The sequence below is a fragment of the Saccoglossus kowalevskii genome, chromosome 6 (assembly GCF_978046115.1).
Source record: "Saccoglossus kowalevskii chromosome 6, keSacKowa6.1, whole genome shotgun sequence".
Taxonomy (NCBI): domain Eukaryota; kingdom Metazoa; phylum Hemichordata; class Enteropneusta; family Harrimaniidae; genus Saccoglossus; species Saccoglossus kowalevskii.
In genome coordinates, this window is record NC_140646.1 from 17,311,170 (window position 1) to 17,333,463 (window position 22,294).

The following is a 22,294-nucleotide window of genomic DNA, read 5'->3' on the forward strand; positions in this document are numbered from 1 at the left end:
GGTATTTGACGTCTTCATATTTTATACTTACTTAGGGAGCACACTCTTTTGCGCACATGCGTCCTGGTTCAGTGGTGTTTTGATTGTTTGATTGCGGACCACGGCTCATTTGATCGTGATATCCGTGTTGATAATTTATTGCAAGTTCGGAGAGCTACAATTTCAAGATGAATCACGTTAAACCCACGACGTTACGGACATTATTATCGAGGCTAAGTAACATAACAAACAGGGGCATTGCAAATGCTCCTTCCGCAGTGTCTGGTATGTAGACATTTATAGGTTTCACTCTACTATTATGTTTATTTATGTGATGTTATGGTCTCATACCACTAATTGGAACTCCATAGATGACAATGTTAGCGTTTGGGTGAAAGGGTTACAAAGATCAAAATATTGTTTTAATTTGTTGAAACCACATGTATGTAATAGCATTCTGGCCAGTAAAACTCATGTTTGCGAGCTCAAATTCCTACGGAATAGATGTAAACAGAGCACACAGATTTGTCAGTCTTTCTACTTTCAATCTTCTCAGAAACGTAGCCAGTTTGGAAGTTGCCCAGATCCACAGGTCACCAGTATACAATATACAAAGTGACTCACAGCTGTTGTAATTGCAGTACTTTTTCTGGACTACAAGCATGACGAAAATAACCAAGTCCTGGTCAATTGCAAATTATTCACGTAATAGCTGATTAGCATATGACTCCAGTTTGACCCCAGAGGGGTACAGTCACTTCGCCCGAACTCCTTCGCCTGATTACCAGTTCGCCCAATTACCAGTTCGCCCAATTATCGGTTCGCCCGTTTTCCTTTTTGCCCGATTTACTGATGTTACACAGTAAGCCTACTGCGGGTTTCGATTCGAAATGTACATCTGGTAAAATGCATGAAATCTACCATATGATCACATTTTAGTCGGGGTTTTCTTGCCGATGCAAACACTGCAACTGATGTCCGCCAATGCGGGTAGTCATCCCCATTCACAATAGAGGGTTGGCCGACAGGCAATGGGACAGGTATGCATCGGCCGTCATACACAGATTTTTCACTTGTTTCACCATCGGTGTTTGAATAAAATACTTTCACAGTGGTGTTGTTGGCAGAATAATTTCAATCCGCGCATTTTATGCAAAGATTGACCATTGATGGAACCTTTGTACGCCCTCCGGTGTTGGGAACTTGGAACACTAAGTAGTACCTAAAGCCAACCTCGGCGTTTATCAATCTAATAAAACTCGCAAATCACGACGTCGTTAACCGTATTTTTAAAGTTTTAAATACAATTTATATAGTACCAATAATATATTATTTCCTCTTTTTTTACAGTCAGATTTTATAGTCGATTCACGCTAATTTATTTTAAATTTCGACCATACTTTTAAATTGAAATAGAAACACAACATTGTATATAATTAATACAGTATTAGTGCCCGATCTACGCTAATTAATTTTAAATTTCGACCATACTTTGAAATTTCGACTTCTAGGTTATCTTGTTTTGACTACACGTAAATACCAAACATACGAGGAATCAGGCGAACTGGTAATCGGGCGAAATGACAATCGGGCGAAATGGTAATCGGGCGAACAGGTAATCGGGCGAAACCGTTTGGGCGAAGTGGTAATTGGGCAAAATGCCACCAATTCGACCCCTGACACGCTTGTCTTTGTTCCAACTCCACTCAGACAAAACATTAGCATGTTTAGAAAGAGTCATCTTCACGTCTGAGAAACTTATTTGCTGGTAAAACAGGGGTGAAGTATCGGAACAATGAACAGGAAAACGAACATATTAACTGGTCTTAGGATGTATCATATTTTTTTAAAACTGACTGAGCGACTTTAGCCTATTGTTATTTACTCGTGGTTTGGTGGCAATATGGGTGCTGATTAGTCTTATACATGTGGACACTTTGTCTGTTAGTGTACTAATAAATCTAGTGAGGGACTAAATAAGGAATAAACCACTTCTGCAGGCCGATATACCACACGATATTGCACAATTCACAACATGTGCATGAGCCGCAGAGTTGTTCAACTGCAGCGGTGGTTTATTGCTGTTATATAAACCATGTTTAATTGTCATACAGCATCTGAAGCTTGCTACCGTGGTTAAATGAAATTGGCCCTGGAACTAGCATACAACAATTATAGATACATGGATTGGTGATGCAAATTCGGACCTGTATCTTGTCGTTGCAGCGTTTATTTGTATACATGTACTAGTAGTTTCTTGTTAGGGGCAACATTGATACATGTAAGATCTTTTTAATCAACATAATTTCAAAAATTCTGCAAAAATTATGTAATGTTCTTCATTATGTCCGCAGCACAAAATAATAATGTATAATAATAAGTATAACTCAGACTGTACACCGTAGCATCGACGGTCGATACTCCCGCTGTACTGTCTTTGTGCATACTTTGAGGTATCCTCATAATAACCTCATAGTATTGAACATGATGTGGTGTGGTGTCATAAGTGTTTACTACAGGTATACTGTTCAAGATGGATTATTTATTGGATATATTTTTAGTAGATTTGTTGTGCATATTAGTGACCTAATTTAAATTTTTAACTGTTTCTCAAATATTATTGAACAGATTGTATGGGACTATGCACAGACCTGATTAGGTTCTGGTTGCAATCTATGCATATTAACTATTTGGACATGGCATTAACAGATTGTAATAAAAGTTGGTACATAGATGGTATGGGACTATGCACAGACCTGATTAGGTTCTGGTTGCAATCTATGCATATTAACTATTTGGACATGGCATTAACAGATTGTAATGAAACTTAGTACATAGATGGTATGGGACTATGCACAGACCTGATTAGGTTCTGGTTGCAATCTATGCATATTAATTTTTTGGACATGGCATTAACAGATTGTAATGAAACTTGGTACATAGATGGTATGGGACTATGCACAGACCTGATTAGGTTCTGGTTGCAATCTATGCATATTAACTATTTGGACATGGCATTAACAGATTGTAATAAAAGTTGGTACATAGATGGTATGGGACTATGCACAGACCTGATTAGGTTCTGGTTGCAATCTATGCATATTAACTATTTGGACATGGCATTAACTGTTTATATGGCAGGCCTCAAGCAATTTCATTCAAACTTAATCTTTATACCTCTTTCATACACATCTGTAGTTAATATGCCAAATACTGTGGAATACTTTATTTTCGCTGGAATTAATTTGCGCTGAAAAGGCTTTTTGGGCGTTTTGTATGGAACTTATTTTCACTGATTTTTTATGAATTTAATGTGAAATATAGGAAAAAAAGTATATTGGCTGGATTTTATTTTCACGGAATCATCCATTCAGCGAAAATAGCGAAAATAAATTCCAAGCGAAAATAAAGTATTCTACAGTACTATTCCAATATTTAAACATAACCTGACTATACTTTTCATTGTTTGACAAAGTCACTAAAAACATGACAGGGACTATGGCATTTACAATGACTTGTTCATACTTAATTGGATTTTTTTTGCTTTTTTCTAGCAGCCTCAGGAAATAATTTTCAAGGGAAGGCCCTTTATCTTGATGTCCAAGCTACAACACCAATGGTAATTTTCAAATACATGATAAAAAATAAACATTCTGGAGCCTATTTTAATGTGAAATTTTTTTAATTTGTAGCAAGACATCACTGTTAACATATATTCATGTTTGTTTTTTGAACTTAATTAAAGCGAACCTAAATGTGGCCTTAATTTATAGCTGTGTATATTCTAAACTGTATTCGAAATAATATTGCAGTGGTATAATTTTGTTTTTAATTATAACTGTAGCTTGGATAGGCATTTGGAATGCTTGCAATTAAACACCTGCATGGAGGCCATTCATGGAGGGGAACGAACATATTTAACATCCGGGTACTTTTCAAAGCTATGACGTTTTAGTATCTGATCGCATTCGTACATTCGCCATTGTACATAGCCATTCATGCTGCCAAGCATTGTGTACTACTAGTATAAACTCAACTTTTATGTGCACAATGTGCTTTTTAGAACTTGGGTTAGAGCATTATGCGTTTGAACCACAGTATTCTGAGAGTGGAAGCCCAATTGTTTTAAAGTACCGTACTTCTCTGATCGTAAGCCCATCCTTCTATTTTTACTAGGTATTTATCGAGTTGAGAGCATTCACGATTCTTTAAAATATGCGTGTAAAAAGTATGTTTCTTTTCATGATAATCGTGATTGGCATGGTAGTTTGGTTCGTGCCTTTATGAGAAAACTCGCATTAATTTCAGAGTGCGTGGCGAACGTACACAACGTGGTTCGCATCCTTTCTATTCTGTCATTTACTCAGAATGAACCCTGATGTTGCAATACTGGAGTACCGTAATCCATATTTCTTTGAGTAGTAGCTTTCGAAAAGCCAAAAATGTGATCGTTAATTTAAGTCGTGTACCTGGTTATTGGGCATGGTTTACTATGAGACTATCATGAAAGGCCTAGTGTTTGAATGATGTGACATGTTAGTGACCGTGAAAGGTGTTTAAATTTTTCCTCCACACTCGGTTTACCCACGGTTACTATTAACCGTCGTTTACTTTTTGGAAATTGCGAATCGCCAGTTTTTAGGGAAAAAAATCATCGTTTTTTCGTTGCAATCAGTGCTACAGATCGCATTTTAACATTGCGGTAATTCACTTCCGCATTGCGATAAAAAATCATCATTTTGATTGGTTAATGAAAGACATGACCTGTTAGGTCAAAGGAAGTTGTTTCAGGTCAAATCGTGCTGAAAAACACCATGTTGAAAAATTGCTTTGCATCGAGAGTTTGCGTACGATCGAAAACATACCAAAACGAAGATAATAAATGCCTTTGACTGTTTCCCCACAGACCCTACCCATTATTTCACCGTAAATTCAGACTGTATGTAAATCATATGTGTTTTTTTTTTATGAACATGTTTGTTTCTTCATTGTAAGTGTCGTGGAAATCAATGACAATGAGTTGGTCCTCGAGTATAAGCTCATCCCTTACTTTTCACTTACGTGTTCATGCCTCCGGGCTTATGATCAGGGAAGTACGGTATACTGTGAAGATTCAGATCAGTCCAGTGTGAGTGATGAGATTATATCGCCGACGATGCCTGTTGTTCGGAAGTCTCCGAACAATCTGCTTGGTGCTCCTGTGACAATTGTCCCATGAATTGCCAGTGCAGCCCTGAAGAAAATGTTTCCACCACCACCCTACGAACTCAAGATTGCATACTCCAGCATCCAGGCTTTAAAATAATTTGCACACACAGTGCAGTACTGGAAACAGCATTTATTAGACATTTAGACGAAAAAAATGCCTGTCTCGATGAATCGCACATCCATAATGTTTGTATGTTGATACGCTTGTAAACAACATTAACGTAAAAGTCGAAACAACCTAGACTAGAAGTCAATTCACCAGTCCAGTCAACTGTGGCTCCCTAAGTTGTTTATATTTAATCAGATACTATTTCGTCATCATGCTTTGTTACCTTACCTCATGAGGAAGTCTTTCACAGGTTTATGGTTTCTCATATTTAAATCATCATAACTCTGAAGATAATCATTTTTTTTAATTTTTTTTTTCAAATTTATAATCAATATACATAACTTGATAAATACAAACACCAAATTAGGCTCTATTTAGTTCCCCTTCAAGAATCAATGTGGATAACGAGTAAAACAAAAACACTACAAATTCTTGATATTTTGTTGAGTGAAATGTTCCTTCAGATAAATTACAGCAAGTAAAAAAAGAAGTAACCAAACTTGTTTCTATGGAAATGGTTACTGTGTTTTCTACATAGCTTTAAAACATATTCTGGAGTCCATTTTAAATTGAAAATTTATCAAAATACGTACAGCTAAAGTTCACAAGGCAATTTATTTGTTCAGACTTTTAAAAATAACCAGTTATAGGAGTAACGATGCAAAGTAGTGTATTCGTTTATTATTTTGACTAGTGGCCTAGTTGGATAGGCATTCATGTACATGTATTAGGCATTGCCAAAGATTCGTAAGATTAGCATATGTAAGTGTGTAATATGTGATGATGATCTCATAAGAATTGAAGCGGTCGAGGACTTATAATTCGGTCTCCGTCTGTGCGTCTGTCCGGAGTCATGTTTCAGAATCCTTTGGACCGATTCTGTTCATTCTTTGCATGTGCCTAGTACTTTATGTGGGACATATGCACATGCAGTGGTTTAGCGATTCGATTCAAAATGGCCAACTGGCAGCCATCTTGTTTTTTTGAAAATGTCGTATTTTAGACATGCTTTGTCAGTTTTCATTCAATTTGTTAGATTATACATGTTAGAATACATGTCCATGACAATTTGTTTCAAAATCGGATCAAGGATGGCCGACTGGCAGACATCTGACTTTTTGGCCTTACTACTATATTTCCAAGATTTATGTACCATTTTCATTCATATTTGGCACATACATCATAAATGTCAGTTTGTTTCATAATCAGATCAAAGATGGCTGAATAACGGCTGTTTTTATTTTTGGCCATATTACTATATCTCTGTCACCCATGTATCACTTTCATTGATATTTAGCATGTCATAAATGGATACATGTACATGTCAATTAAATTTGCAATTTGATCAAATATGGCTGACTGGCAGTCATCTTGTTTGTTAAAAATGTGATAACTTGGACATGCTTTCACTTGTGATCTATGTTTTTCTTTGCTATGTCTTAAACCAGAGGGGTCGTCACACAACAAGTGTTCGAATTTGATGTAAATAAACAATCTGTTGTATTTGCGACTTGGAACTCAAGTTTCAAGGGCACGCTCGAGACAATCCCTCCGCTTTAATATGACAAGCACAAAGAGAACTTTATTTAACGGGGACTGTGTCATTTTCAATGACTTGTTTAATCGAGAGTATGTGTTTTGCACATATTACAGGAAATACTCTTGTTTTATTTCTGTTCACGCATTCAAAGTCAGTATTCACTGCATTCTGTGACACTATTGGCTAGAAATACATTTGATTGATGTGCGCTTACACATACTCATAAATCGGTAGACCATACATGGTTATGAAAAGTTACATATTACATACATATTACATCTTTTGATAATTTTTTTTTTTTTTTTTTTTTGGAAAGGATCCACGAGTTCATGATGCTATGTTGCCATATAATGTCAGTTACTATGGTAACCCTCATTCCCGAACGCATGCGTATGGATGGGAAACTGAGAAAGGTGTGGAGAAAGCACGGAAGGTAAGTTCTGCTTCTGTCGGGTTTTAGATATTGAAGGAGAAGTCCAGGCTATAACAGCATGATACTCACGATCGGGGGAACACAAGAGTACCCATCTTGGGCTTAACTTGTCGCAGCATTATTTTTTTGCAGAATTGCATACTTTCTACAAAGGCCCATCAGGACAATCATGAACATTCTTTTGCAGTGGGGGGATCTTTGTCTATCATTTTGATTTTCCAGGTAGGAATTATGGGTAAAATGTGACATCACATTTATTGCAAAAAATAAAATGAATGCAAATTATTTTTTGTCATTGAGTATAGAATAATACTTCATTGATCAATTGTATAATATATACAAAAAAAAATGCAATAATTAATATTTTCATATTTTTTTGACTGCCCTCATTCATTCTCTTGGGGAAGAATCTCATCAGTGCTTATAACTCACCACTAGAGGGCACACTTCATCATAATCTGTGTTCTAACATCCCAGAAACAAAAGGAATGCTAATATCAACATAATTTTATCCAGCAAGTTGCAGATATCATCGGCGCTGATCCCAGAGAGATTATATTCACCAGTGGTGCTACTGAATCCAACAACATTGCTGTAAAAGGAGTAGCTAGGTTTTACAAGAGTAAAAAGAAACATGTTATCACTACACAGACAGTAAGTTGGCCCGATTCCTATAAAAACAATGTTATTCTTATGAACAGAAACTTTTTTTGCCTGGGACACGTCATAAATCAGTTGTATTGTGACGCTTGGTTCATGGGAATCAAATCAAGCTAAATATTTTTGCCATCAGTCAGTAATTTCTTGAACTTACTGAATATACTGCAAATATAGCTTATGTTGTGATCCCGTTGTTGCCATTTTGTTTTAATGAATGTGGTTCTAGTGCCATATCTATGACTTGCTTCGACTGATTATGTTCAAATTTTATATATTCATTATACAGCATGTCATAGATATATAGATTTATTGGTTTGATGATCCTAGCCCTATTCAAAGTTGCCGAATGGTGGTCATTTTTGTGCTAAAAAAATCATCAAATAATAGGCATTTATGGATGGATTTCGTTCAAACTTATAATGTACATTAGACATTACAAGTTCCTGATGCACGTCATTTTATTTTTCCGATCAGATTCAAAATGGATGACTGGCAGCCATTTTGTTTTAATGAATGGGCTTCTAGAGCCATCTCTGACATGCTTTGACTGATTATGTTCAAATTTTATATATTCATTATACATCATGTTATAGATATATATATGTATTCAAAATGGCTGATTTTGTTTTAATTAATGCTGTTCCAGAGCAGTATCTCTCAATGTGGACGAGTACTTGTTTGACGATCAGATACAATGTCAATCATTTTAATGTTAAACAATCATCATAATCATATTCCCGACATGGTTATATTCCAGCTATATTACTATAAACAAAACTATATATCTTGAATTCGATAACTAACGGCATGGCTTGTTTTCTTTATTTTTTCAGGAGCATAAATGTGTGCTAGATTCATGTCGGGCTTTAGAAGCGGAAGGTTTCAATGTAACCTATTTACCAGTGCAAAAGAGTGGTAGAATTGATTTAAATGTAAGTAACACATGGAATGTGAGTTATGGTAGGGATTTGGGAAAAGGGGATTAATTAAATAGGATCAAAAAATAATAAGTATTCTAGCAAATAGATGTTGGTCGGATTGGGGGATATTTACCAGAGATTACCTTGTTGAACTGGGTAACCCATGACGCTGTTTTTTTAGTTATTTTTGTGCGAGGCTTTTTTTCTTATATTACATTTTGCCACAAAGACCATATTTCAGTTTGGGAGTACATGACAGGGCTGTGTGACCATCTCCCTATCATAATGGCTTTATAGCAATTTATTGTGCTATTGTGTCCCAGAGTTTCTATAGTGAATGAGTCTCGGCCAGTGGATTTAGCCTTCCTATTGAGTCTGAAGCACACTCGCCCAGGGTTGGGGTTGACCCTTTCTAATGTTCAAACCAATCTGGTAAAACATCAAATTCTAAATGGTAATTTATGACTGATTTGACACGCCGACTAGAAAACTGGGTAAAATAAAATAAAATAAAAAGGAAAGAATATGTTATGGTTGACACAAGATGGCGCTATTCATAAACCACAGTACAAACAGAATTACGGTTATTATAATTTAGGCCACACTGATTTAATTTTATGGATGACATCCTCTGAAGACCCCAAAACTAATACAAGAGTGCGAAAAAAAAATCCTGCCAAAAAAAAATGCTGTTAAAACCACAGGACTACGGAACTGTTATTACGAATTGAACCATAGTGTATCAAAAAAACAACAAGTCTTTATTTGGAGGAGGCACATGCTGATGTACACATTTCGTACTGTATTACTGTCACAGGTATCATCATCTTTGATTATGAAAAGGCAAGAGGATAAGGCAGATGTTAGCTTTGCCAAAGGCATACACATCAACTCAATAATAAAGAAAAATTTACTGTGTTGTATTGAAAAAAAAAATAATTAAAAATGAACAATAAGTTTGTCAACAGCAACCTGGAAATTAACTTCTTTGACATTCAAACTACAGCTTTTAAAGTGACACTTCAGATAGACTAAGTGTAGACACAAATGCTCAAGAACTACTTCAACTATGTAACAAATTATAAGAGGCTCGATATTGAAAAACAAACAAACAGAGAGTCAACAAAAATTTGGATGCAGAAAAGTATGTACATGTACCTTGATGAAAATTTGTCATATAATCAAAATATTACTGACTGTATGTGCAAGCAAATTATCCAAATCAGAATATGAAAAAATAAATAATAAGAAACTTTTCTTCACCCCGAAAAGTTTTGTCGACTTTCAATGCGGACAAAGCAACCGAACTGACTTGTCGCCTGACCGCTTTTAGGCCACCATACACCTCCACTCCTCTCCCATTTCTCTCATCGTTGCAGAACAAACGCGGGACAGCCACTCTGGACAATATGTCCTTAAAGTTGTCTGAGCGAAATTCGCTTGCCGCTACCAATCTCTCGTATAGCTGTGTAAACATCACATCTCCCTGGCCAACATCAATTGCGTACGAGTCTACAACAATCCCTCCGTTTTACCTCTGAACTTTTATGCTCACGTATTTTGGTGGTGTGGTCGCCATGTTGGATCATTTATGACAAAATTGGCATGTTTTGAGACAATCTCTTTCCCATAGGTCTTTGCGCTTTACGTAACGTGCATCGAACTGTGCGGAGTTTGGTTTTGAGGTAGTCCAAAACGAGTTTATGACAAGTCGGCGCTTTGCGACAATAGGAGTCGGCAAGTTCCTGACAGAAAACCGTTCTGTAGAGACTCGTCCTCGGAGATTTTTTTTTTTTTTTTGAGAACAGGCGAAAAATAATGCGCGCGCGGATGTCATCCATAAAATTAAGTCGGTGTGGCCTTAGTTAGTCTTGAATAAAATATGCATTATGTATTTTTAGTTGGTAAAAAAAAGTTGGTACCAGTTTTTGTGTTGAACATTACTAGTTTTGTGTCACAATACGTGTCCTGGTTTGGTCATTAATTTTTTTTTTTTTTTGGTTTTACTTTAATTCAGGAATTTAAGGCAGCCATCAGACCAGACACTGTACTGGCTTCCATCATGACAGTGAATAATGAGATTGGAATAATGCAGCCAATAGAAGAAATAGGTAATACACAACATAGTTAACATCTTGTGTTTATGTAAATAATTTGTTAAAATTGGTTTAGTGAAATTTACTTTAGTGTACTCCAGCCAATGTGTAATATGGTACCTGCGATCTGGAAATTTGTTTGAAGTAAATTTTGTCTTACATGATCTATACAGGAATTTTTAGCTCAATTTTGAATATTTATGTATTACGACCTGACCGAATAATACGTGTTGTTTTCTCATCGAATCTTGAATCCGTACGTTTCACAATTAATCTGCGCTGCGCATGTAAAGCAAATGTTATGAGCTCTACTCCCCGAAATAAAATTTCATTTGTTGATAAATTTTGTTCTCAAAATGGCCAAAAACCTTAAATCTAATAACAAAAGTTTTCCTGTTTAAATATTTTACACACATCCTTGTGTTTAACCATAGGCTCTCTATAGTCAACTTTGGGAACACCGTGGTTGATAGTTAAAGGTCAAAAGGACGTATGTGTCATTATCAGTAGTTAATCTCTTTGATAATCCTTCAGAGTCTTTCTATTCAAATATAATGTTTGTTGAATCTGTTTGAAGAGGTACAGTTGTGATATGCAATAATTTTTAGTTCAACAGACCTAAGAACTAGTCGAGATTGCGATAACATTCGGCAGTATATCTGCTTTTACAGAAATCTACTGAATCCTGTTGTGTTCTGATCTGATCCATGCAATTTAATCAATACAAAATAATGTTATTTAAGGATATTCGGGTTGAATCGAAGATTTTTTGTCATTTTTTTCTAGCTTTCATTACTATGGTTACTATATTGCCATCAGTGCACAAAGATTAAATGAAAAAAAAAATGAGGTCACTGTACAAACCAAATATTATTGAGTACGGTATGATTAAAATTTGCATTTTTTGACTGGTTTCTATGGTGATATTATTACTTCATATCTTGAAATTTTGCTTGTTGACATAGTGTAAAACTTGTATTATTGATAGGAGTCGTAATATTGTTGAAACATTTTTAAAAAATGACAATTTTATATGGTGAGTTTCCAGTGTTATAGTTTCTCTTTATAATGATTGGAAGTTCTCTCCCACAATGCATTGCATGTATGCACAGTAAAATTCTTAACAGTGCAACCTTTAAATGTTGTGCAAACTGGTTTAACCTTTTCACCATCAGACTTCCTTGCCCAAATTTTCTGCTCTTTTTTCTTATATTCTACAGTATTTCTGAAAATTAACCCTAATTTTGGAGCCCACAGAAGAAATTTGAGTCAATATGTAGTTTTTACCCAAAAAAATTTGCTATTTTTGTTCCAATCTTCTGAAGGAAAGTGCAGACTATAAACAGGACTTTTTTGTGAATTTATGATGAAAAGAGAGAACTGGTGGTGAAAAGGTGAAGTGAATAAATGATCTGTAGAATTTTGAAATTTTTTAACTTTTTTCTCCTCATAGCAGAACTTTTACTGTATACAACTGTATATCAGTCTTAATTATTTGCTGGGTATTGTTACCGCTTATTTGGTTTCCCAGTGAAAACCCAATGAATATTCAAAATTTGAAAATGGAATTTATTTTTTTCTTTCACAAACTAATGAATTTAAAACAAAGTGAATATCCTGCAACATGAAATCTACTAAAATTAAACCCAGTGAATATTCCCCATTCAACATTATAAAAATTTCATTGTATTTGTTATTCTTACATTAATATATTGAAGATGCATATCAGTTCATGTTAGGTATGCCGTAGTATGTGCCTATTCGTTAATCAATGAATTGCATTTTTCTTGATAATATTTGCAATGTTTTAACTAATCCATTTTTTCAATGCAACAGGGGCCATATGCAGGGAGAAGAAGGTATTCTTTCACACTGATGCTGCCCAGGCTGTGGGAAAAGTGCCGATGGACGTCAATCAACAAAAAATAGATCTCATGTCCATAAGTGGGCATAAGATTTATGGGCCAAAAGGTAAATTTGTGGGAATGGCAATAATTATTTTTATGGACAAGGCATCTTGTATTTGCAAAATCATTTTCGTCTTTGAAAAAGTACATTTATATTAGCTACACTTCTTGACAAATCTGATTTGCGATGGCACAAGGCCTAAAATAGCTTGACTATAAATTCTATGGTAGATGATTCTATGCTATGAAACCATGTCCATCATGGATTAGGCTTTAGGTATTTAAAGAGTAAATAACCTGTCTTCCCTTTAATGTTTTTCAAACAAAGTAATGTTGAAATGTGACAGTAATACTTGGTATCATCATACATCTGTCACTGTATTGCCATAAGTTACAGAATATCATAATTTTGTGGTATTGCACTGTGTATTTTCATCTTACCATATTAGGAAACGTGAATTCCAAATATGAAATGATTAGGCACATAAGCGTCCACTAATAATAAAAAAACAACATGGCTGCCACCAGGGTTTGACTGAACTCCACACAAAGAAGTTCATTAAATCTGTTCTAACATTTTGGATTTCAGCATTCCCATGATGTATTTGTGGGAGGAAAAGATGTATAATAATAAGGTTATTACAAGGATTCTGCAAAGTATGCACGAAGACAGTACAACGCGAGTATCGACCTCCGCTGCGACTGCGTATTGCCTGAGTGCATACTTTGCAGTATCCTCGTCATAACCTTATCATTATACATCTTTTCCTCCCACGAATACTTCATGGTGTCCAAGTCCTATAACGCTTAACAAATATTTTTTCTTTAAACTTATATTATAAGATGCCTCAGACTGTATGCTGATTCAAATGATTTTTTACATCAGTATTATGATAACAAAAAAATTAACTATGAATAGAATTTAAAATATTGTGTTGATTATTCTTTGTCATAGGTTTATCACCCCTGTATAAATATCACTGCTTAACATTCTCACATCAGTGGTTTTCATTAAGGTGTGAGAGATTTTACAGCCAATTTAAATAGTTTGAATGTCTGAATCTATTTATTAATATGCAGAACACAGCATTTGATTTCACAAAGTATTTTTAACAAGACCTCCATTTATATATAGCTCGATCTTCATTCTAGCACTAGACAACCATGTTCAGGTTGTCTAAATATCGCGATATATAGTGACAATGGTTTCATAGAATACTTTTAGCAAGAACCCTGCTCAATTGTATCTGTGCATTCTAGCTATAGATGATTTTTAGATCGTTGCTCTACTGGTACTTTGTATCTATAAGTGATATATATATATCGTCTAAAACCCAAATCCAAATATATCTGTGTTAATCAAGTTTAGTTAGCTTCGCAGTCATAGACAATACATGTATACATTGTTTAGATACCTCATTACTAAAAAAAACACAATTTCGCAACTAACTCATTGTTTAAACCATCAATGCTGTTTAGTTGTGATGGTTGTTTTATAGTTAATCCATGTTCTGGGTTTTTTCTAGAAAAAAACTGCAAGAGGGAGCAGTGCAATTTAGCGGCGCCATCAAGTGGGGGGGGGTGATAGGGTTCGGCCTACCAGGGTGTGGAGTTTTTGATAATTAGTTAATAATAAGTTAATAAGGAGCATTCTATGGCTTCCTTAGGGCCACAATTACTATCAGACAGGTCACAGTTGAAGACTGGCCGCATGTGATCCATGGTCAATCAGAATTTCATGGTTACTAGAAGATCTGCTCCCCAGGGTAAGGAGATGCATGGCCACGGCATAAGGGCATTGTGCCCCTGTCCCCTTGTTTAAAAAAATCCCTGCATGTTTGTGCAAAGATAGTTTGAAAACCTGATCTTTTGGATCCAGGCTGCATAACAAAAATGACAAAAGTATTTTAAAACATTTTGAGCTAATGAAATGCGTCCAGGCACTCTTCACACATGAACTCTTAACCTATTGATGAACTTACTCTGCCCTCTTGTGCATGTATGCTGTTCAAGAACATTTGCATGAGGATAGTACTGTAAAATACTTTATTTACGCTTGGAATTAATTTTCGCTGAAGGAATAATTCAGTGAAAATAAAATCCAGGAAATATACTTTTTTTTTTTTTATATTTTACATTCAACTCGTCAAAAATAAGTGAAAATAAATTCCATACAAAACACCCAAAAAATATTTTCAGCGAAAACTAATTCCATCTAACAAAGTATTTCACAGTATTTAGATGATTTAGATCAAAGGTAAAGGTCATTTAAAAAGTCATCTTATCAAGTGTCAGGCTTGTCACATGATTTTCTATGTGCTCTGATATTTTTTTTTTCAAAAGGTCATTGCAAGTTCATTCAGCTTATTAATCATTTTGCTTATTATCATTTTGGAGGGACTGTTATTTAAACAGAATTTTCATTTTTGTTTTTATTAAAAATGGTTGTTTCTGGTATTAAAGATGCCTTAAAATTGGAATAACTAAATTTCTACAGTTGTCATGCAGCACCTGTATGCACATGTAGAATGCATCACTATGGGGTACTACATTAAACACAATACAGAGCACATGACTGGAGTGCTTAAAATCCAAACTTGAAAATGTCAGTATGTCAGCCTTGATCTGTCATGGAACAATGGACATGGGCTGTGTTTGTATTGCTCACCAGACCATGTTATGCTTTCATCAGTTTGTCAATATTGTTTTACACCCTCATTCAACCTAAAACATTTGGGCTGATCCATATTAGCACAAGAAGAGGGATGGAGGCGTGTAAGAATTGGTTGGTTCACATCTCGGTTTAAATTTGTAACTAACTAAATAAATAAATAAATAAATTTTACATGTTCACATAAATTTAATTTAGCAAATTTTACTTATCAGCAAAAATAGCAGAATTAACAAATAATTAATGTTTACAATAGTTTGTACAATGTTCACCAAATAATAAAATCAGTGTCAACTTCTTTTGAATGCCATAATCACCTTCAGTCTCCATTTCACAAAATAAACTCAAATAATTCCATATTTTTCTGAAAAATTTGATTAATACCTGTAAGCAAATGACCACTAATACCTATTTGATCAAAAAATTTAAAATAAATTCTAGAAAATAACATACAATTATGCAATATGTTGCATGAGTGGCAGCCATTTTGTTTTAAAAAGTATGCCTGTACATGCCTGTACTGATAAAGTTTAAACTTCATATCTGACAAACATACTTGCATTTTTGTCACATTCAATTTCAAAATGACTGAATGGCAGTCAACTTGCTTGAACAAATGCAGTTCCACAGAGCCATATCTTATACATGCCTGGATCAATCAAGTTTAAACTTCACAAATACATCACACATCAGGTCATATATATACATCTTGTGTCTATAATATAAACAGGGACTAGTTTTGTCACATTCTACTAGTCATCTTGTTTAAATAAATGTACTGGGTAGTTAGCCTTATCTCGTACATGCCTGGACTATTCAAGTAAAACTACTTCAGAGAAATCTTACTAGGGTTTTCATGCTGCATGAGTATACTTCATTGCTATATGGTTTTTACCAAATGTACAACTGGTTCGATTCAAGTCATGGTCTCGAGGTGCATGCGTATGACTTGAGTGTGGTTAATCCTGCGATAGTACACTGAATTGCCATAGTGTTTTTATAACCTGAAGAGATGGTCACATACCCCTGCCACATCCTCCAAAAAAAGGATTTATGGTGTTCTAGGCCATAAGACATGTCTTTTTTGCGAGCATGTCTTTTTCGCAAATTTAGCAAGAGAACTTGTTCGCTAATTCAATATGTCGCTAATGACTTTATTAAAAATTCAAACAAAGAATTCAACAATGAGAGAGTTTCGCTAAATCAACATTACGCTATTACGTCATTTTACCACAATTCGCTAAAATTACATGCCGCATTTTCAACATGTTTTACAGTATTGCACAAAATACTCTTGCAATTTGCACACGGGGGGGGGGGGGGGGATTGTGCACACAAATATTTATAACAAAAAAAAATGTCAATCGTTGTGTATTGCTATTGTTCCAGGCGTTGGAGCATTTTTCATTCGTCGCAAACCTCGTGTTCGAGTTGAGGCTTTACAGAGTGGCGGTGGACAGGAACGTGGTATGCGTAGCGGCACATTACCTGCACCTTTAGTTGTTGGACTAGGAGCTGCTTGCGACGTGGCTGCACAAGAGATGGAGGTTTGTAATTTATTAACTGCACTGCACTGCACTACACTGCACTGCACTACACTACACTACACTGCACTGCACTGTGTTGCACTCTTGAAACTATGCTAGGTATTTCAACTGTCAAAAAAACATAATCCTATTTGGTGTTTGTGTATCCCGTTTATTTGCTGTTTGTGTAGTATTCAACTGGATATCCTAATATGTGCGTTGAAAATACTTCATAATGAATATTATAAAATAACGTCAGAAAACTAAAATTGGTTTTACAGCAATGATTCTGTAAATTAGTATGTTATTTATATGCAGATGCAGGGACTCGATAATATATTTATTTTTAGTCCCCGTTCGGACGCAGTCTGAAAACGGGGACTTATGTTTTGCCCTGTGTGCGTCCGTCCGTCCGTGCGTCCGTGATCACCTGTATCTCGAACATGCATGGACCGATTAAGTTCAAACTTCACTCATACATCACACATTATATGGGACATATGCACATGCATTTTTTTCATATCCGATTAACGATAGCCGAATAGCGGCCATTTTAAGGCCGAAAATGCATTGAAATCGCACATTTTCACCATTCCGGACCCGGATCTCAGTTATGCATGGACGGATTTCATTCAAATTTGGTACATACATTAAACATAATAGGACCTTGATGCACATCATTTTTTTTTTCGGATCAAGTTCGAAATAGCCGACTGGCGGCCATTTTGTTTTAAAGAATTCAGTTCTGGATCCGTATCCGAGACATGTCTGGATTGATCAAGTTCAAACTTCACACACACAAGGTACGTCATGTCACAAATACGTATGTGCATTTGTTTCATGATCTCATTAACGATAGCCAAATGGGGGCCGCTTTAAGGCCAAAAATGCATTGAAATCGCACATTTTCACCATTCCGGACCCGTATCTCAGTTATGCATGAATGAATTTTGTTCAAATTTGGTACATACATTAAACATAATAGGCCCTTGATGCACGTCTTTTTTTTTTTTTTTCGGATCAAGTTCGAAATGGCCGACTGGCGGCCATTTTGTTAAAGAATTCAGTTCTGGATCCGTATCCCAAGACATGTCTGGATTGATCAAGTTCAAACTTCACACACACATGGTACATCATGTCACAAATAGATATGTGCATTTGTTTCATGATCTGCTTAACAATAGCATAATGATGGCCATTTTAAGGCCGAAAATGCATCAAAATCACGTATTTTCACAATTCCAGAACCGGATCTCAGTCATGCATGGATGGATTTTGTTCAGATTTAGCACAATGTGTTGTACATATGCAGGTGCATTTCGGTCATGATCTGCTTTGAATGTATATGTCACTCAAATATGAACGGAACGGGGACGTGTCATTGACAATGACTTGTTTAATATCGATGTTAAAGTACCTTAAAATAACGTGTGCCATGTCTCACAACACGGTGGTGGATTATCGGGTATTGTTTTATTTTGCTCTGTCTACAGAATTTATCTGCCGGTATTTTCATTGTTAACACTAGGTGAACAGATGTCTGGAAATATTTGCATATGAATAGAATGTAACATGTGTTATTCAATCAGTCAGCAGAATTTAAATTAGATCTCAACTTTGAGCGCTCTTATGCCACTAAAGATGCATTATATTTGTATTAATTCCATAATATTTTTTGACCAGTTGGATATAATATTCTATTGGTTATAGATTTTGATCAGAATTTTAAAGATAATTATATGGGTTTATTTTGTACCAGGTGTCCATTGTACTGGACCTTATTTTACCACACTTTCATGGCTTCAAATTAAAAAATCTTTCACTCAGCACAAATTTGCATTATTTGTAAGTGTGATGGACCATGTCACAATGTTGCGTCTTATTTCAACCATGCACATTTAGCTTCCAGTGAGTTTTCTACAGTAATAAACAAAAATCTTTCCTCTTTTTTTTTTTTCCAGTATGATAGTAAGCACATTAAGAGGTTGTCCGAAAGATTGACAAATACAATTATGAATGGTTTATCACATGTGGTTAAAAATGGTGATTCACAACACTCCTATCCTGGTTAGTATCTGATTGAGTTGTTTTTGTTTGTCAACAAAATTCTGCTGCGCCTTCACTCCAAAAAGTTTTCTCTGTTCGGGAAAAATGTTAACAAAATATATATTAAACTGCAGAGAACTTCAGTCTGTGGTTTGTATGTGTACTGTGCAGTTCCCTATATCTGTATTGAGTTTCCCAATGCCAGTCTGTCTAGTGGATATACTGTTATAAGTGTGTTTCATACTATTTTTTTTTTTTCAATCATATAAAGCATAACCATTGCTTTCTGTTCATTAACTCTGCAGGTTGTGTTAATCTCTCGTTTGCATTTGTGGAAGGGGAGAGTTTATTGATGGCTTTAAAGGATGTAGCACTGAGTTCAGGAAGGTAAGATTTACTGTTGAATAGTTGCAAATGAATGCAGGAAATTGAACCAGTGATACAAGAGAGGCCATCTTACGTTAGATAGGTTTGGCAGGAGCATGGCAAGTTTCAGGAGCTTCCTTGTGTGCATCTGCAAACAGACTTGATGTTTACCCACTCCACTCTGAATCTGTGCATGATTCCACCAAAAGGTTTGTTGACCTCCGTAAAATACATAGATCCAATTGGAAGTGCATTTAAAACGTGCACCAATCAGATTTGTCCTAGAGTTTGACAGTGGATGTGAAACAAATTGCCAAAGAGGGTGCACTTGAATACGCGCACTTGCTGAATAGAATTTGCCAAGGTATAGTGGTGAGGTGGTCGATGAATTTGCCTTCACCTTCTCCTACTTTTTGTTATGTTGCTGAGTGTGGAATTCTAATGTTTTACATGAAGTCTACACTACATGCTTATATGACATTGTCATCTCTCTGTACAAGTATACCATGCTAATTGGATAAGGATTGGTCAAGCGGAATAAAATGAATCACAATACACAACCACTCAGCTTATGCAAATCACACCGACATTCCACTTTAATGATATCAGTAAAAAGATGCACACAATTTACAACAAACATCAATGTATTTGTTTGATGGTTTTATTGAAAGGTGAAATTGGATTATGAAATGCATATTTTGAAAAAAAATAGTTACGAGTTGCCTGGTAAATTTGCATAAAATTTAGAAGCTTTACAAATTCTTTATATTTTGCTGAGAGTAATATTCAATCAAATAAATGAAAAAAAGCAAACAAAAAAGTGGTACCCAACCTGGTTTCCATGGAAACAGTGCATTTATTTATTTATTTCTAATTTGAAAATTGGTCAAATACATAAAACTGAGGCTCATAATTCATAATATAAATATTTTTCAGACTTTCAAACCACCATTGACAGGGAACTTTCAGTAAACTTGGGAGTCAAAAGTATGTTAGCGCTGACTATCTTTAATATAAAAATTTATTGGTGAATGATATAACGGTGTGTATTTCGTTATTACAGTGCCTGTACGTCAGCATCCCTGGAACCATCCTATGTTCTACGAGCCATCGGTACTGACGATGACCTCGCACATTCTTCAATTAGGTAACAAATGATATTTTGTTTAACATCAATGTTTACTTCAATAATATGAGAAACAAATGATATTGAAAAATGCCTTAGTCTTCTCAAAATTATTATTTTGGTTTTGTTCTTTTCAGGTTTGGTATTGGCAGATTTACAACACAAGAAGAAGTAGATTTCACAGCTGAGAAGTGTATTAAACATGTCAGAGCACTTCGTGAAATGAGGTATATATAATTTTAAATTACTAAGCCGTGTCATTCCAAGACAAATATACGCATGTTCCAACATTAAAATTTTATCTTATATGAGACTATGCCATTGAATGTGGTCTTTTGACATCTCGCTATGAGAAAATTCTGTCACAGAATGCGAACATTTGCACTATGCAAAATGTTTTTCGTTCCCATTTTTGGCTTAAATTTTATTGAGTTGTTACTATAAGCGGAGGAAACATGTATAATAAATAATGAGGGTTATCACAAGAATACCACAAAGTATTAACTCGGGCAGTACAGCATCACATTGACCTTTGCTATGCATTAGTTGATACGATATATTGCTTTCATGCATACTTTTCAATATTCTTGTTTATTATATCATATTCATTATATAAAATCCACGGGTTGTCTGTAAATCTGTTCCTATCACTGAAAGTCAGTTATTTAATTTGGCAAGTGATAGTGTATTCACTGATGCAGCTACAGCATAAATTAGAGAATTGGTATGTTCAACCACTCAGACATCATATTCAAAAAGATTAGTAATTATTCATGTCTGATGAAAGCTGTTTTCGCTCTCATCCTCTCATTTATTTGTTTATACATTGTATCTTACAGCCCACTATGGGAGATGGTCCAAGAAGGAATTGATTTGAAAAACATAAAGTGGAGTCAACATTGATAGATGTAAATTGCCATGGCAACACTGAAAAGCATCCTCATCTGTCTTGTCTTCATCTTGTAGTGATCAGTGACATCAGATTCCTTCTACTATTCTTATAATCTGTAACATATATGTAACTCTATCAGCACTTCAGCACCATTGCGAGATGTTGTTACATCATTAGTAGGCCAGTTTGTCATCAACTTTCTTCGTTAAAAAAAAATTAAAGTCAATTTGAAATTGTCATTTATGTTTTGCTATGTAAAATTACAAAAAAAAATCTTGAAAAATGATGTGTTCAAAGGGTTGTACAATAAACCCTCACTCAGCATGGTTTCATATGTGTATACACACTATGCATACATTCTGACATAATAATGTTATCACAATAGATCCCAAACTAGTGCTTAACTATGAGCACACCATATTTTCGTTGGGCAGGCATTCGCTGGTTAGCAAAAATGTAATCGAATGATATCACAGTGCACCGGCCTATACAAATTAGAGGCTGATTCAGTCATATGCCCTCCTGAGTTCGTGTAGTAGTCAGAATCACCAGAAAGTATCGAAATGGCAAGAGTGAGAATTCTTTAGAAATTTAATGATTCAACAAATATTTTAGTCTAGTGTGGTACTCAGTATCAAAACGTAGACTCGCCGAGAGTGTCAGCATATGAACTTATTTCTATATACAGTATTGTGTTGCTGTATATACATTTTGATTTAGCTCTAATCAGAAATTGGTTATTCCTGTAACTATAAGTACCAGAATACTAATAGTATAACCATTGACTGTAAATACATTTGAAGCTGATATAATCA

At 35.2% G+C, this 22,294-nt stretch overlaps 1 protein-coding gene across 2 annotated transcripts; it reads left to right on the top strand.

The window, feature by feature from the left end:
- Positions 1-61: 61 nt before the first annotated feature.
- Positions 62-21,718, top strand: LOC100369937 (cysteine desulfurase-like). 2 transcript variants are annotated; one of them, XM_085500118.1, is made up of 13 exons: positions 62-264; positions 3,534-3,598; positions 7,153-7,269; positions 7,786-7,923; positions 8,763-8,861; positions 10,867-10,960; positions 12,782-12,916; positions 16,913-17,070; positions 19,011-19,116; positions 19,401-19,482; positions 20,525-20,608; positions 20,725-20,814; positions 21,427-21,718. In XM_085500118.1, exons 1-13 carry the CDS (start codon positions 168-170, stop codon positions 21,488-21,490), a joined length of 1,329 nt encoding a protein of 442 aa, XP_085356244.1. In that variant the 5' UTR covers positions 62-167; the 3' UTR covers positions 21,491-21,718. The 2 variants fall into 2 exon arrangements, with proteins under 2 accessions (XP_085356244.1, XP_085356246.1); XM_085500120.1 differs by having other exon boundaries at positions 3,537-3,598.
- Positions 21,719-22,294: the final 576 nt, after the last annotated feature.

Excerpts from the sequence above, each read along its gene's own strand:
- LOC100369937 (XM_085500118.1), top strand. The coding sequence starts at position 168 with ATGAATCACGTTAAACCCACGACGTTACGGACATTATTATCGAGGCTA. Across the intron at positions 8,862-10,866 it reads GTGGTAGAATTGATTTAAAT|GAATTTAAGGCAGCCATCAG; the intron begins GTAAGTAACACA and ends ACTTTAATTCAG. Across the intron at positions 19,117-19,400 it reads TTCACAACACTCCTATCCTG|GTTGTGTTAATCTCTCGTTT; the intron begins GTTAGTATCTGA and ends TTAACTCTGCAG.